The following is a 17,921-nucleotide window of genomic DNA, read 5'->3' on the forward strand; positions in this document are numbered from 1 at the left end:
CTGATCGAGCAGATGTGGAGGTCAAAGTTCACCCTGACCCTGAACACCGGTGTCCCACAGGGCTGTGTGCTGAGCCCTCTGCCCTCTGACTGCATGCCTGGGCATCATCAAGCTCTCAGGCGACACCACGGTGATTGGCCTGATCACCAACGACGAGTCAGCCTACAGCTGGTGATGGGATGAACCCACAACAACGTGACCCTCAACACCAAGAAGACCGAGGAGCTCATCGTGGACTACAGGAAAACCAAAGGCTGCAGTCACACCCCATTCACATCGATGATGCGGAGGTTGAACATGTCTCCAGCTTCAAGTTCCTGGGCGTCCACATCTCCGAGGACCTCTCCTGTACCCTCAACTCCTCCACCCCGATAAAGAAAGTTCAGCAGCGCCTCTACTTCCTGAGGAGACTGAGGAAAGTTGACCTGGCTCTTCAGACCCTGGTCAACTTCCACCGCTGCACCATCGACAGCATCCTGACCCACTGCATCTCAGTCTGGTACGGCAGCTGCACGGCGTCCGCCCTGCAGTGCATCACTGGTGCCCAGCTAACTGCCCTCGAGGACCTCCAGAACAAGTGGTGTCTAAGAAGGGCACGCAGCATCAGCAGAGACAGCTCCCACCCCAACCATGGACTGTTTGCCCCCCCCCATCTGGCAGGAGGATAATACAGTTGAATCTAACCTGAAGACAAAGAGAAACACATGAATGCATTTGTGAATGGAGGAACCTGCCTCACAGTCACGTGACCTCAGATGTTGTCATGTGACCTGAGAGAGACGCCGTCATTACTGATGAACGTCCTCTCACTGCTGTCAATCATCAGCTCGCATTCAGGTCGAGTCCCTGAAAGCTTCTTTTAACCGAAGAACGAATGAATGAAAGGAGCTAATCTGACTGCAGCAGCTGCCACACACACACACACACACACACACACACACACAAACACGAACACACACACACACACAAACACACGAACACACACACACACAAACACACGAACACACACACACACACGAACACACACACACACGAACACGAACACACACACACACACACACACACACACACACACACACACACACACGAACACGAACACACACACGAACACACACACACAAACACACACAAACACACACACACACACAAACACACACACGAACACACACACGAAAACTCACACATGAATGCACACACGCACGAACACGCACGCATACACACACGAACGAACAAACGCACTCACACACGCACGCACACACACGCACACACAGACATACACAAACACACACGCACACACATGCACACAAACACACACACACACGCGCACACACGCACACACACACATACACAAACACACACGAACACAAATGCACACACACACATGAACACACACAGAAATGAACATTTTCATTTGCAGATTTCCTGAAAATCAATTAAATTTCTTCTCTTTTTGTTCTCAAACCTGGTTCGTGTCAGCTCCAACACCAGCCTCCCCCTCCTCCTGTTCCTCCTCCTCCTGCTCCCCCTCCTCCTCCTGCTCCTCCTCCTCCTGCTCCTCCTGCTCCTCCTCCTCCTCCCCCTCCTCCTCCTCCTCCTCCTCCTCCTGCTTCTCCTCCTCCTCCCCCTCCTCCTCCTCCTCCTGCTTCTCCTCCCCCTCCTCCTCCTCCTCCTCCTCCTGCTTCTCCTCCTCCTCCCCCTCCTCCTCCTCCTCCTGCTCCTCCTCCTCCTCCCCCTCCTCCTCCTCCTCCTCCTCCTCCTGCTTCTCCTCCTCCTCTCCCTCCTCCTCCTCCTGCTCCTCCTCCTCTCCCTCCTCCTCCTCTTGCTTCTCCTCCTTATATAAATTTATAGCATCACTCCCCCGCCTGTAATTGAAGCAGCCTCACAGTTTGGTGTCTTTAAACGCATCATTGCGGCTCTGCTGAGGCCTCACAGTTTGGTGTCTTTGAACGCATCACAGACGCTTCTCTTTATCTAATCTGACATTTTTCTTTGTGTTTCTTTAACGATCTTTTGTTTGTTTTGTTTTGTTTCTGCTGATGGTCTCACATCATTTCACTGATCTCCAGCTGAAACACAGTGGAGGCAGTGAGGAAGAGGAGGCTTTAATACAGTTACAGAGGAGCATTAACGTGTGTGTGTGTGTGTGTGTGTGTGTGTGTGTGTGTGTGTGTGTGTGTGTGTGTGTGTGTGTGTGTGTGTGTGTGTGTTGGGGGGGGGGGGGGGGTCCAGCATGTTTTCTTTCACCTTCCGCAGCCTCACCTGAAGCGTCTGATTGGACCGTTTCTTTCTCTGCTCATGTTAATTTACCTGCAGAAATCATTCGTCACAGAAATGCGAGCTGCGCTGGAGCTCGTGACGCTTCCTCTTCCTGTATTTTAACATTCGTTCAACACTTTGCTCTCCTGAACGAGCAGCTTCAACACGTTTGCTTTTTACATTTCTTCTTCCTGCAGTTTGTGCTGAACGTCTTCTTGTCTGTCCCTCGTCTCTCGTACATGAAGACATTATGTTTCTCGTTACTCTCGTCCTTTATGTCTTCGTGTGTCTTTAATCTGATTTTATTCCTTTGAAGCTGATTTCTAATCGTCTTCACTGACGTGTGATTTCCCCTTCAGGGATCAATAAAGTCTGTTTTACTCTCTGATCATTGACGAAGACGCGCCTCGTGTGTCTCTGGTGTCTCTGTGTTTATTAACCTTCATTAACGTGATTTCTGCTGACTGTCCCCTCAGCTGCTCATCTGCAGCTCTGCCTTTAATCAGCTCCAATAAAAACCTGCAGCTCCTCATCCTGATGAAGATTTTTATTTCCTCTCCTCCTCCTCCTCCTCCTCCTCCTCCTCAGCAGCAGACAGCAGCGAACGTTTGTCTCAAACCGATTTTATTCAAACTGACAATTAAAAATAGTTTCATTGAGTTTACATTCAGGAAGAATCAGCCCAGAAAAATCGAAACACTTCATCCAAACTACCCCTGACAGTCTGACCCACTCTGTACAGCGTCTGATGAAGACGAGGGCGAGATGAAGGCGCGCAGGCTCTCAGCAGGAGGTGAAGGTCTTCCAGAAGAAGTTCTTGCAGCCGGCTTTTCTCTCTCGGGGGGCGAGCAGCGGCCCGCTGCCGGCGGCGGCGGCGCGTTCCAGATCCACGTGGATGTCTTCGGGTTCTCCGTCGGCCAGAGGGAAGTTCTCCTCCTCCAGGGCCTCGTTCTCCACCTGCAGGAGGTCCGACAGGAGGAGGTCTGCCAGGGAGGACCGAGACATGTCCTGGAAACGCAAAAGACACAGAAAGACCAGATTCAGTGATTTAAGCCGAAGAAAAGTGAAAAAACTGAAAGTCACAAAAAAAGATGCTCCAGGTTTTATTTTATTTTCTGTTAGAAATCTGCGTTTGTCATCGAGTCGTTTCGAACATGAAAGACGAGCTGATCGATCGATTGATCGATCATCATCAATCGAGTTGTCGATTGACAGAAAATGAATCGGCTCCAGTTTCGTTTTAAAGTGTGAACGTGCCGCAGTCACATGACTGTTTTTTACACACTGATGATTCATCAATCAGTGGAGAAAATATTCAGCCAATCAATCATCAATCGATCATTAAGATTTTTTTTTTCAGCAGTTTCAGGAAAATAAAGTTTTTACAGTCCACCGACCAATCAGCATCCTCAACAGCTCCATCCACACGTCAGCCTTCACCAGCGTGTGTGTGTGTGTGCGCGCGTGTGTGCGTGCGTGTGCGTGTTACCGCCACGGGCACGCAGTATTTGATCACCTCTTTTCAGACAGTGTTGAGAGAAACAGGTTCAGGTGATCGATGAGTTCGATCTCTGCGATCTTCATTTGAGACGTTCATCAAATCAATCGATCAGTCTGATCATCTGACAGAAAGTGAGAAATCTGCAGAGCCTGATCAATCAAACCAAATGATCGCCTCATCACTTCATCTATCGATTACTCCTCAGTGCATTAAGTAACCAATCAGAGTGGAAAGATTTAGAAGAACAGCGCGCGCGGATCAGCTGTGAAGTCCGAACAAACAAAAATAAAACAAACAAAACTTTAATCATCAATAATCACGTGATGATATTTGATTGGAGCAGAGCTTCATCGATTTGATTTCAATCTGCTCTACTTGTTTGCCGCCGATGAAGAGGAGGAAGAGGAGACTCTTCATCTCACCTGATGACTGAAAGGTTAAACTCACGTTTCTGTTTTTCAAGTTTTTTTTTAAGTTTTCTGTGTGTGTGCGCGCGTGCGTGTGTCGGACCTGTTTGGAGCCCAGCAGCGGGGTCCGGTGCAGCAGCAGGCGGAGTTTGGAGTCTCTCTGGGCGGCGGAGGAGCAGCTGATGGAGGCGGTGAGGGCGACGAGGAGCAGGAGGAGGCAGCGGAGGCGCGAGGAGGAGACCATCTTCATCACGTGTCTGTCCGTCGGTCTGTCTGCAGGATCTTCTGGGTCTGTCCGGTCACAGCGGCTCTTATACAGCCGGCTGACGTCACGGATCTCCGCGGAGGGGGTGACTGATGATGATGATGATGATGATGATGATGATGATGATGATGATGTTTCCGTCCCGCTTTAGTGAAATGATCCGTTTTCAGACACTTTCTTTGCTTCCTGCTGCTCAGTTGACAGAGTTTCTCAGCCGGAGGCGCGCGGCCCCCCCGCGGCACGCGGAGTGGCCGCGCGCGGTCACGATCAGTGTCACTCATTTCTGTCTGTCAGTCACTGATCGAAACGTGTTCAATACTTTTACTGATACTGATCCCAGCGTGAAGACATCAGATCGATCAGATCGATCGGCTTTAATCGATCAGCTGATCACAGAGAACTGAACAAGGACCAGCAGACCCAAAACCCGATCTGAGTAAAGACAGTCCTCCTCACCGTCCTCACGTCCTCACGTCCTCACTGTCCTCCTCACCGTCCTCACTTTGTCACTGTCCTCCTCCCTGTCCTCCTCACAGTCCTCCCTGTCCTCCTCCCTGTCCTCCCTGTTCTCCTCACCGTCCTCACGTCCTCCCTGTCCTCCTCTCTGTCCTCCCTGTCCTCCTCTTCATCGTGCTGCCTGCAGATGATGATTTTTGTCTCTTTGTGGTGTTTTTGTGGAACTTTGAGACGTTAATAATCCCTTCAGACGGCGGCTCCGGCTCAGGGGCCTCCCAGGGGCCCCTGGCTGTGACTCGAAGGCCTGTTACGTGTCCATCCACCATCTGTCTTCTGTCTCTGTCCGTCACAGGTGTATCACATGTCCTCTGAAGCATCAACGTTCATGTCTTGTTTTTTGTGGTGATTCCGTCACATCAGCACGTCGCTGTCGTCCTGCTGCCTGCAGGTCTGTCGTTTCACAGCTGTTTACCTGCTGACGCACACACACACACACACACACACACACACACACACACACACACACACACACACACACACACACACACACACACACACACACACACACACACAGAGCTGAGTGGTTATTAAAGCTTTAATCTTTGATCAGAGGCGTCCACAGCTTATTGTTTTTCCTTTCATGAATCAGATCACAGTTCAGACACAAGCTGTAACCTGATGAGTTAAAGCTGCTCGAACACTCAACTGATGGCAGGTGGACGTGGAGGACGAGTAGAGACGTCTCCACTTCCCGTCCTCTGCTTCGTCTCTACTTCCCGTCCTCTGCTTCGTCTCCACTTCCCGTCCCCTGCTTCGTCTCCACTGCCCGTCCCCTGTCTTCGTCTCCACTGCCCGTCCCCTGCTTCGTCTCCACTGCCCGTCCCCTGCTTCGTCTCCACTGCCCGTCCTCTGCTGCCTTCCTTGTTTCCTCTCTGGCTTCGAGTTGGCAGAGTTTGGTCTTTTGGTCTCATCATCATGTCAGTCAAATGTGTCTGAACAGAGACGACCATGTGTGAACATCAGCCAATCAGCTCCTTCAGTTTCAGTGTGGGAATTTAGAGGACAGAAAGTCTTCAGGTGGAACTTTTCTGTGATTCTGTGTCGCGTCGTCTGAAGTCGAGCACGTTCTGGATGTTTCTGTGCTCCTCTGGGAGCCTTTAAAGGCTTTGTGTTGTCTCTCATGTTGACGCCCCATTCAGGTGGACATGTTCTGTCCTCTGTGGACGTCTCATGATGAAGCTTCAGTTTCCTGAAAACACTGATCAGCTCGTCTCTGAGGACAAGGACACACACATCTCCTCACGCACGTCCTCACTCAGACTGTTTCCACTGAACTCGTCTTTAGCTTCAGACGGGACGCTTTGATTGGCCGACTGCTCACTGAACTGCCTGAGGGCAGGTGACGCACAGGCGACCACAGACGAGACAAACGAGTCATGAACTGTTTTGGAGCGGCAGTCTCCCAGGTGACCAATCAGGTGAGTCACTGACTGCGCAATGACATCATCACCAGTTGAGCAAAATCAAGGTGTTAGATCAACCAATCAGTGTGAACAGGTGAGCTTCAGGTGAGCATCAGTGTGAACAGGTGAGCTTCAGGTGAGCGTCAGTGTGAACAGGTGGGCGTCAGTGTGAACAGGTGAGCTTCAGTGTGAACAGGTGAGCTTCAGGTGAGCGTCAGTGTGAACAGGTGGGCGTCAGTGTGAACAGGTGAGCTTCAGGTGAGCATCAGTGTGAACAGGTGAGCTTCAGGTGAGCGTCAGTGTGAACAGGTGGGCGTCAGTGTGAACAGGTGAGCTTCAGTGTGAACAGGTGAGCTTCAGGTGAGCGTCAGTGTGAACAGGTGAGCTTCAGGTGAGCGTCAGTGTGAACAGGTGAGCGTCAGTGTGAACAGGTGAGCGTCAGGTGAGCATCAGAGTGAACAGGTGAGCTTCAGTGTGAACAGGTGAGCATCAGTGTGAACAGGTGAGCGTCAGTGTGAACAGGTGAGCTTCAGGTGAGCTTCAGTGTAAACAGGTGAGCATCAGTGTGAACAGGTGAGCGTCAGTGTGAACAGGTGAGCTTCAGGTGAGCTTCAGTGTGAACAGATGAGCTTCAGGTGAGCTTCAGTGTGAACAGGTGAGATTCAGCATGAACTGCTAACACGATGTACTCTGAGCGTGAGTGTGTACTGCTGTACTTCATGCAGTACAGAGTTACCTCGTGGGACTTGAGGACAGTCAGGCAGCTAACAGCAGAGGACAGGACACATTTCACACCTGTCCGACAGTGTTACCACGGAAACCCTTCTGTGACTGGTCAGATTACAGCAGCTGTCTGTTTCTGGTGGCTGATTGGTTCAGCCTGTTGGTCGGAGTTAGAGAACAGAGGGATGGACAGATGGACGAGGAGCAGAGAGGACGGATGGACACAGAGCAGAGAGGACAGACGGACACTGAGCAAAGAGGACAAATGGACACGGAGTAGAGAGGACAGACGGACACTGAGCAGAGAGGACAAATGGACACGGAGTAGAGAGGACAGACTGTGGTTCCAGCATGTCGTCCTGCAGCGTCCTCATTGATCAGAGTTTCATTTCATTTGATCATGTTCCAGCAGTCAGCTGATCATATGACATGATCTTCCTCTTCCTCTTCCTCTTCCTCTTCCTCTTCCTCTTCCTCTTCCTCTTCCTCAGTGTCATCCAGTCGAATCCACAGCGTTTCAGTTTATTGAAGATCAGTAGAGACAAATTCAAAGTGTTGATCTTAAAAATGATTTTTTTGCTGAAATAAACTTCATAAAGATCAATTAGTGTTTGAACAAACATCAGATTAATGTTTGTGTTTATTTCATGTTTATGTTTATTTCATGTTTGTGTTTATTCAATGTTTGTGTTTATTAGTGTTTATGTTTATTTAACGTTGCATCGATGTCGCTCTTTAAACATCTTGTTTAGACTCAAACACAGAAACGTATCAAACAAACATGTTTAAAAGAAGCAGAAAGTACAAATACCACAACTGCGTACTGTGTAAAAGTACTTCTAAAGACAAACGTCTGTGTTCTGTCCAAAGACACTTTGACATGAGGAATCGAACCCACGACCCTGCGATGAGAGGACGACCTGCTGAGACACAAAGTGCTGCCTTCAGGTGTCCATGTCCTTTAAGGGAAATGTTCATATGCAGATACACCGTGTGTGTGTGTGTGTGTGTGTGTGTGCGCGCGCGCGTGTGTGTGCGTGTCATGCTGTGCAGCAGTGTGTGTCCTCGTTACTTCTCCTCCATTAACTGAAACACAACCGAGAATCAGCATCAGCTGATTTACATCACACTAAAGAGCCAATCAGGGATCTCGATTCTCCTCCAATGTTTACTCTAATGTCTCCTCTCTCCTTTCCTTCCTCTCCTCATTTCCTCTCTCCTCCTGTCTTCCTCCTCATCTTCTCTCCTTCCTGCTCTCCTCTCATCTGTTCCACCCTGTTTTTTCCTCTCTCCCTCTCTCCTCCTCCTGTGTGTCCTTCTTCCTCCTCATTTCCTTGGCTGCCCTCCTTGCCTCCTTGCCTCCTTGTCCCCTCTCCTTCCTCAGCTCACTGATTGAGTCTTTAACTTCCTGTCAGGAGGACGTTTTCTCTCTGTCTCTCTGTCTGTCTCTCTATCCAAACAGTTCTCCCAGAATCCCGCTGGGCGGCGGCGGGGGGTCACATGGTGTGTGCTGACCTGCTAATCATTTGGATGAGGTGAATCAGTGTGTGTGTGTGTGTGTGTGTGTGTGTGTGTGTGTGTGTGTGTGTGTGTGTGTGTGTGTGTGTGTGTCTGTGTGTGTGTGTGTGTCTGTGTGTGTTTGCGTGTGCCCGCTGTGGCTCTGCTCATTGATTAGTCTGGACTGATGGACACATTCACCTCCAGCAGTGCGTTTCATTGGTCGACCCACAGCGAGGCGTTTTATTGGTCAGCTCCTCTGCGGGCTGTCGGCGTGACGCAGGACCTCCCACCACCCCCCCACTTGACCTTTGAACCCATTAAAGGAGCATTTCACACATCTTACATGTTCATTAGGCAAGGACAGAGCGACCGAGGACGAGAGACAGAACCAAAGACTGATCATCCGGACCAGGTGTGGCTCTGAGGCCGCATCTCTACCTGAGGTGAGGATGAGTATGAGTCCTTCATCCAAACCCGAGGCCTCACGTCAACATGTCACACCTGCAGTGTTCCAGTTCACAGAGTGCATCCTCCTCAATTCACCTAGCTCCTCTCTTCCCTCCTTTCCTCTCCCTCTTTCTTCGTTTCCTCTTCCCTCATTTCATCTCCCCTCTTCCTTTGTTTCCTCTCCCTCTTTCTTCGTTTCCTCTCTTCCCTCCTTTCCTCTCCCTCTTTCTTCGTTTCCTCTCTTCCCTCATTTCCTCTCCCCTCTTCCTTTGTTTCCTCTCTTCTCTTCCTTTGTTTCCTCTCCACTCTTCCCTCATTTCCTCCCTTGTCTTCCCCGTTCCCTCTCCTCTCTTTCCTTGTTTCCTCTCTTCTCTTCCCTCATTTCCTCTCTTCTCTCTTTGTTTCCTCCCCCGCTCCTTGTTTCCTCTTCACTCTTCCCTCGTTTCCTCTCCTCTCCCCTCGTTTCCTCTCCTCTCTCCTTCTTACCTCTCTTCTATTCTCTCCTTTCTTCTCCTCTCCCCTTGTTTCCTCTCCTCTCTCCTTGTTTCCTCCCCCCTCTCCTTGTTACCTCTCCTCTCTCCCCTCATTTCCTCTCCTCTCTCCTTGTTTCCTCTGCTCCGTCCTCCCTCCAGCCCTGGTGACAGGTTTGTGTCCTGTGTCCTCCAGTTTTCTCGTCTCCTCCGTCAGACTACTTTTTAATTTATTCTTGGAAAGTGTTTGCAGACAAACATCCATCAGGCTGCGTCTTGCTCAGATCGGTCCGCCTGATATCAGCCTGATTACGCTCGTGACGCATTCAGGGACTCAAACCAGTGTGGGACACTTGTTTCAGCTGTTTGTTGATGCTGACCAATAGGAGCGCAGAGGGCCCTTCACTTGTAACCACGGAGAAGAGTCCGATGGAGCGGTGAGGTCACACAGGTGGTGACAGAGGGAGTCTCTGATTGGTTGAGGTCGAACATCTGTCTGTCATATCTCTGAGCCAATCACAGCGAGAGTTTACAGCTGATCTGAAAAGGTGGAGGTTCAGCGTCCTGCTGAAGGGCACCTCGGCAGAACTCATTCATCACCATGGAAACGCAGAGAGACTGTGACCAAGCAGCTGGCAGACTGAGATAACACACACACACACACACACACACACACACACACACACACACACACACACACACACACACACACACACACACACACACACACACACACACACTTTTCCACCTGATAACAGTTTAATCTGTTTTCAATTATCGTTGATTTCTTTCAGTTTGAGCTGCAGACGAACTGAAGCTCCTCCACTTCCTGTTTGTCTTCTTCACTTTCGCTCTCTGAGTGTTTGGCATGCGATCAGAATCAAAGTTTATCTACAGGAAGTATCACACCGTCCTCACGATGTTCTGTTTCATGTCCCAAACTGCTTCTCACCTGAAGCGTCGTCTCTCTTCAGGATCATATTTTATCTTTGCCGTCACTCTGAACTCACTCATCTTTCATTTTCATTGAAGTTACAGCTGAATCTTTTATAAACGTTTGACGTCTTTATGTCTGATCCATCTTACTGAGGAGTCACCGCAGTGACCAATCATATGGCTTCGATGCTGTCAGTGGGCGGGGCTTCAGTGAACATTAATTATTATATTATTTCTTTAAATACAAGTTTGCTTAATTTTGTTGTTTTAGTTTTGGTTAAATATGTAAGTGTGATGGCTTCACACACACACACACACACACACACACACACACACACACACACGCGCGCGCTCGCAGCAGTGTTTAATGTGTCGAGTCAATGTTTGCTCTCTCTCTGGTCTCCATTAAGGCTTAATTAGACTCGAACGTCTCTGTTCAAACACTGAAACCTGCTGCTGTTTCCACACACACACACGCACACACACACACACACACACACACACACACACACACACACACACACACACACACACACACAGTGGAGGAGGTCAGGCTGTTCACGTGGACTCTGATCATTGTGTCCTCGCTGGACGTTCAGTCTTATCTGATAAACCTCAGAGACACTTTCATTACCAGCAGGAGGCGCTGCATCAGAGCCTCCTGCTCAGCTCGTCCTGGAAGACGGTCCTTCACAGCAGCCCACAGATGAGGACCAGAACTCTCTGGGCCCCCTCATACCCCCCAGTCCTGCTCCTGCACCCTCCAGACCCCCAGCTGCTCCACGGTCCAGGGCATCTGCATTCAGCCCCTCTAAGACCCTGTGCTTCCCCGCTGTCTGCAACATCCCACCCAACCCCTGCAGCATCAGGACCACCATCATCCACATCAGAAGAACTGACTCTACCAAGATCATCATCCACAGTTCAACCCAGAGGAGCTTGCCCCCTCTGCCATCACTCCTGTCCGGCTGTCCTGGACTCTGCTGCCCCCAACCAGGGCAACAAGTCAGCCTGACGACCGAAGACCAAAACGAGTCCACCTGATGGTTAAAGACAGACTATCGGACGAAGGAACAAACACCTGCTTTAAATGTATTTCTGAGATACGGAGAAAATGACCGTTCTCTGATTCAGTTTTAGTGAATCACTTTGACTCTTTCAGATCTGACTCCAGACCTGGTCGTCAGCCCTCGTCTGTCGTTCCTGATGAGACCTGTGAGAAGATGTTCATGTTCGTATCAGCATTGTGGAGCACAAGACGACCGGTTACCTCCAGACCTTCTTACATGCCAGCAGGACGTTCACGTCTCCTTCAGCAGCAAACCTTTTTAATCCGAGGTCGTACCTCATGAATCCACCGCGTGCAGCCTCATTATTCCCTCTGAGTGTGTTGAAAGGGTTAATGTCACACTTTGGCTTTTAAAGCACGTCTGACTTCAAGCTGCAGAGCAGAAACCCTGAACCCATATGAGCCAGTTCACAGCCTGAGACCCGAACCTGCATGTTTTCATTCACACTCTGGAAAGACGAAGCCACAAAGTTCACTGATTTCTCTCTTTAATTGATAATTACATTAATTATTCAGGTACATTACAGCCAGAGAGCTGCTGATTGGTCCGTCCAGTCGCGCCGGTGTAGGCCAGGTAATCTGAGATTGGTCCGTTGGTCCGGTGGAGGTGTGGCCTCAGCTGTGAATGAAACAACAGAAACAGGTGAGACAGATGTCAGGTTACCTGGGCGGGGCTTAAACAGACACTTGTTCACCTGAATGGGGATTTAACAGGAAGTGAAGCCCTTCCAGTAGAAGTTCTTGCAGCCGGCTTTGCGCTCGCGGGGGGGCAGGTTGTTGGGGGCATCGACGGACCGTTCCAGGTTCATCCTCCCTCCTGTTTCCATGGAAACAACCTCAGCGTCCCGCTGGGCGTCGGCCTCTGGCAGAGACATCTGAGCCAGCAGGTCCTCCACTGCACGTTTGCTCCACTCCTGGAACACAGGAACGATTTCACCGTCCAGAACTGTTTGGAAACGTCAGAGCGGGTCGCACTCTGAGGCTGTTCTGGAGCTTTTGATCAGATCACATGATCTTCCTCAGCACATGATGAAGAATGACCTTTCAGTTTTAACTTTAAGTTCAGTCTTAAATGAACGAGAAGTCAGAAAAAACTAAATGTTAGCGTCAACATCTGCTGATGAAGATCATGTGGCTCCATCGAGAGCTAAATACCTGTGGAGGGTTGTTGGCTGAGTGTGTCTGCACCTGTACAACCTTTATCTTTATGACTCTGAAGAAGTGAAAACAGTTTTGACCGAAAAGACAGAGTTTGAGGAGCAGCTGTTGGACATCACACAGCAGCTCGTGTTATAGGAACATGTCCATAAACCCTGCAGCCATGTATGTCCACACCCGGCGGCATGTCTCACTGCAGGCGGTCCAACATAGACACTTAGCAGTTAATCAGGCTGAAACAACAACAGAAGGACTCCCCCCCCCCCCCCCGGTCTCCACCGAGTACACTGGAGAGAATTTACTACTGTAGACTTCTACTGCAGCACAGTTCAGAGAGAAGTACTCTGCTTTCTGTGTGACAGGACAGCTTCAGTGACTTTGCAGACTTCATAGTAGAGAAAAATCGACCCAGCTGTACATAAAATAGTTGAAATTTGCTCCAACTACAACATTAACATATTAATTAGAGATTAATAATAATATTAATAATATGACAGTAAAAACACACATTTCAGCATTATGGGTACTTTTATTTTTCAGATTATATGTACATTTAGCTGTTAATACATACTGGTACTTCCATAATGTTTTCTGTGCAGGACTTGTAATGGAGTGTTTTTACTGTCTGGTATTACGTGCGTTAACGTTGATTTCATATCTAAACTGAGCACAAAGAAGAAAAATCTGATATAAAAAGTCACATTTAAGACGTCTGTCTGCTGAATGATCCCTCATTCAACATGAACAGCAAACATCTTCATCGCGAGGTGAGCGAACAAACACAATAATCTTTATTTTTCCAATGATCCTCGGCTCAGTTTGGTGATGGTGTGCCTCAGGGTTCGATTCTGGGTCCTCTCAGTATCTGAAAACTTTGGTTGCTGTTTTAGGACTATTATTTTGGTAGTCGCGTTCCTGTCAGTTCAGTTCAGACATGTTCGCAGGTTACTGTCCAATGAGCATCAGTCGTTTAAGTACTAACATGGAAAAGAGAACTAAATCCTCCACAGGCTGCTACAACAACGGAGGGATGTGAGGACCAGCCGAACTTTCAAACATTAACAGTAATCTGGGTGTGAGGGGCTATGACCTTTTTTCAAGAGAAATGGAGCGTTCTGATTGGTTGTTGGCTCTCTCACCTGTGACAGGAGTCCAGCACTGCGAGCTCGTTGCAGCAGCCGGTGGTGACGCAGCTCCAGGTCCAAGTCCTGGTTCTGGTTCTGCTCCTGGTCTCTGTCGAGCTGAGAGGAAACACCTGGACTGCACAGAACCAACGCCATGAGAGCCAAGACGGCGGGACAACGAACACACTGCATACCTGCCGGATTATCAGGAGGAGAGGAAGAAATCAACCAGTGAGGAAGAAAAATAAGACACATCAAGAACGAAGCAGAAAAGACAAAAAGAAAAGCAGAACGCAAAAGAGAAGAGAGTTCCTACTGTCTGCTGGTCTGGTGTCTTCTGCTGGTCCTGGACCTTCTTCTGGTTCTGGGCTTGTCTCTGGTCCTGGTCCTCTGAGTGCTGCTCTTTTGAAGTCTTCTGCTCCTCCTCCTGCGAGTCACATGACGCGCTGAGTTTTATTGACAGCTGGCGGGCTGCGAGGTGATGAAGGAACGCTGACATTCAAGTTAAACAGACATCCATTAGTCCTTATTGACTTTAAATGGAGTCTGAACAATAAAACAATAAAACTATCAGCAGCAGCAGTGTTCTGCCGCCGCCGGCGCTCATCTACAACAAATACAACGGCAGAATGTCCGGCTGGAGAGGAGAGGAATTAACGGAGCGTTCAGAGGATTAGCAGACTTCATTAGCACTCGCTGATATCTCCATTAAACAAAGAGGCAGCCGCAGCAGAGAGTCGCCCACTCAACATTTAGAGAGAACAAACACGAGCGCTGCTTCACTTCAACAGGGCAGAAAAACACTTCATATTAGTCAGAAATGTTGTGCTGAGGAGAGACTGAGTGGATCTGACACCAGGGGATCCCAACAGGGCCAGACGACTTCGAGTAAGAGTTCAGCAAAGTAAAGCAGAAAAACCATCACGAAGAATCAAACAACCGAAAGCTCAACGTGATCTTCAGCAGAACTCCTTCAGGCCAAAGTCACGACGTCTGGGATCGGTCGGCCATGTTAGCTCCTTCAGCTGATGTCTGCTCTGGTCAAACAGCTCGTTTGTGATCAATGAAAAGATGAAACTGTTCTTTTCACGATCCTGACTGATCGATTCAGGAGCTTCATTCTCCCTAAAAGACAAGAACTTCAGAAAACCATGAAACTAATCCAGAATAAATGTTGGATGTGAAGCCATTAAGATACTTTCGCCCTCGTCCTCAGTGGCTGTCTGGTGAACTGACAGGTCTGATGTGGACCTGTCCAAAGCCGTGAAGGAGGACCAGGTCTCCCTAAAGCCATCCAGTTGTCCTTCACAGCAGACTGAAGCCGGTGTGGTCCTGAGGGACTTTCAGGTGTTTGATCGGGTGTTCAGGAGGAGAACTTTCCTCACTTTTAATTGGTTTTCTTTGAAGAATCCTTGAAGGATTCAGTGTAAATGTGTCCTCCATGGACAGAGAGGACAGAAGACTGACATCATCCAGATCATTGACGCCTGCAGAACAAGAAGAAAGAGAACATTAATTAACTGGACGACTTTGTCATGTTCGGTTTACGACACAGGCTCGAACACGACGCGGTGACACATGACTGGTCGCCATGGTAACGCATTACTAAGGAGACTGGCATGAACCCAGGCATGGGGCATGATGGGAAAGTGATGACATCACACGTTCTCCGTGTGACGCCTCAGTTACAAACAGGAAAATTTAATTTGAAATTGATCCTTTTCTGGAAAACACAGCAATGAACCAGTTTATTTTTAATATCACAGCATCTTAAATCTTTTTATCAGAGAGACGTTCAAACTGGTTTAAAGTCATCTGAAACTTCATGGACCAGCTGGTGAAGCTGGTGGAGATACAGGCTGATCAGAAAAGAAGATGTTTGATGCTTCAAGAGGACAAAGCGACGGCTGCTGCTCACGAATCCGAACCCTTCACTGCAGGAAGAGAAACCAGGTCGATGGCTTGAACTACATCAAACTGCAGCTCTGTCAGTGATGAATTATGGGAAACGTATTGATCATAACGTGTAAGATAAGAATCAGACAGACGACGTTTCTAATGATCAACAAGCTGATTTCTTTCATATGATGTGAAATATAAGTTCAATAAGGTGGACGACGTTCACTTCATGAGTGATCAGTCGACATTTGATGAGATTATTTATTGATCTCTCCTGGTATTGATGACCTGGGTGGATTTCTTTTTGAATTGCTTTGATGGTGCTTTCTAAACCAAGATACTATATTTCCACCAGATTGTTGTGGAAGCTTTCTGGAGCTCAAAAGTCAAACATTTACCCAAAATCAGGCCTCACTGGCTCCACCTGAGACGATCACTTCAATCAGATGCTAAAAGATTTTAGTACAAATTAACTACTAAGTACAGCTCCTGAACCAGGACTTCAGAGTCCTGCCTGAGGATCCGTGGCTCTGGCTCATATCAGAGCAGCTGAACTGTGAATCATGATTCCAGAGCTGGTATCCAGTGAAGAGTGTGAAACTGGACTGATCTGTAGATGATTCAAAATATCAAGAGAGGACAGAAGACTGATGAGAGGTTTACTGGATATTCAAAGATTGTGTTATTGGTGCATCGGTGAGTGACTGAGTCCAGGAAGTGACAGGTTTATACTGTGCGGGCAGGTGAGTCTTGATTACTTGATTGATTGAGTGCAGGTGTGCTCAGGAGGAGGCTGGACCAACCTGTCGGCCACGCCCTGCAGTGAGACAGACTGACATGACAGACAGGAGGACGAGGGGGGAAAGGAGGAGAGGCTGCAGATCTCCACATGATCTGATCTGATAAAGCTGATCACTGAAAACAGACAGTTACAATAATCTGAGATGGAAATTAAAGCACGAATGAGCTTCAGAGAGAGAAACCAGATTTTTAAAGACGTTGATAAAACCATGGTCCAGCTTGTTTTCAGATGAGAGATCACTGTGGAGCATTACACCCTGGTTTCTGGCTGCAGGTCTGCATGTTGGAGACAAGATGTCGGACTTGTTTCATGTAGTCGGAGGAACTTTGTTTCTGAGAGATCGTAACTGATGAAACCGGCTTTTTTAACTGGTTTTCAGTGGAACATATATTTGTGTGTCGTCTGCATCACAATGTTATTAAATGCATTAACAGAGGACCAAGGATGGAGCCTTGAGGACCACCACGGGTCAGAGGGGCCACAGTGAGGCTTAAATCAGATAAGTCTGTCCCTGATGCCAATGATCAACTGTGTCAAATGAACTGTGATCTTAATTTAAGTGAACAGAATTTTATAAAACCTTTGGTAGTTTAGAAATGAGTCAAAAATGTTTTAAACCTGCAGGGTCATTTTGTTGTTCTGCTGCACGTTAACTGTTAGCATGTTAGTTCCTCTAAAAACAACCAAACACTTCAGTTCGTCACAGTCATGTGACTGACAGGTCGTTACCTGCATACAGGACTCATCCAGACCCTCCAGGTCTGCCTGCTCATAGATACACTCACAGCAGGTGTTTAGTAAACAATCGGCAGACATATTTGTTTGTGGATATTACTCTGCGTGCAGCCGAGGAACTAACGTAAGCAGAGAAACAGAAGTAGACTCTATGGGGTCATCAGGTGTGAGGAGAAAATTAAAATCATTGATTTTGGGGGTCCGACAATGAAAATAAAACCAATTCATTCAAAAGAGGGAAAGTTTCCAGGTGAGGAAGAGGATTTGAAAGCCTTCGCAAACAGGAAGGACACGTTTCACTCTTCTAATGTTCTTGTATTTTTCAGGAGGAAAGCTGTTTTTACCAAACACTTTCCTGTTTTTACGTTTTAATATTTCAGCCTTTTTAATAAACCACAGGAGCTTCTTCTGTAAAACAACATGTTTTATTAAAGTCAACAAGAATCATATTCACAAAACAAAAATGATGTTATCCCAATTAATCAGAATATATCAGTGGATTTAACAGTGACAGAAGAAGAATATGTACATGTGAGAACAAGACAGCTTCGAGACGATTGGAGGAAAATGTGGGCAGAATGTAAACACTCGTTATTTATTTATCGGTCTGAATTTGTTCATCGACGCGGTTTCATTTCATTGTTTGATGAACATACAAAGAAAATGTTCAGCGCTCCTGCAGCCATCAGTCAAAGGTAACTACAAAACCC

At 48.1% G+C, this 17,921-nt stretch overlaps 2 protein-coding genes across 2 annotated transcripts; both read right to left on the bottom strand.

The window, feature by feature from the left end:
* Positions 1-2,863: 2,863 nt before the first annotated feature.
* sst1.1 (somatostatin 1, tandem duplicate 1) lies at positions 2,864-4,445 on the bottom strand. The gene is made up of 2 exons (XM_070970512.1): positions 4,268-4,445; positions 2,864-3,264 (listed from the first exon to the last, which is right to left on the bottom strand). The coding sequence occupies exons 1-2, from the start codon at positions 4,412-4,414 to the stop codon at positions 3,040-3,042; spliced, it is 372 nt and encodes a 123-aa protein (XP_070826613.1). The 5' UTR covers positions 4,415-4,445; the 3' UTR covers positions 2,864-3,039.
* A 7,521-nt stretch (positions 4,446-11,966) lies between these two features.
* Positions 11,967-14,185, bottom strand: sst1.2 (somatostatin 1, tandem duplicate 2). The gene is made up of 4 exons (XM_070970511.1): positions 14,092-14,185; positions 13,791-13,969; positions 12,189-12,407; positions 11,967-12,112 (listed from the first exon to the last, which is right to left on the bottom strand). The coding sequence occupies exons 2-3, from the start codon at positions 13,965-13,967 to the stop codon at positions 12,201-12,203; spliced, it is 384 nt and encodes a 127-aa protein (XP_070826612.1). The 5' UTR covers positions 13,968-13,969; positions 14,092-14,185; the 3' UTR covers positions 11,967-12,112; positions 12,189-12,200.
* Positions 14,186-17,921: the final 3,736 nt, after the last annotated feature.

The sequence above is a fragment of the Chaetodon trifascialis genome, chromosome 9 (genome assembly GCF_039877785.1).
Source record: "Chaetodon trifascialis isolate fChaTrf1 chromosome 9, fChaTrf1.hap1, whole genome shotgun sequence".
NCBI classification, from domain to species: domain Eukaryota; kingdom Metazoa; phylum Chordata; class Actinopteri; order Chaetodontiformes; family Chaetodontidae; genus Chaetodon; species Chaetodon trifascialis.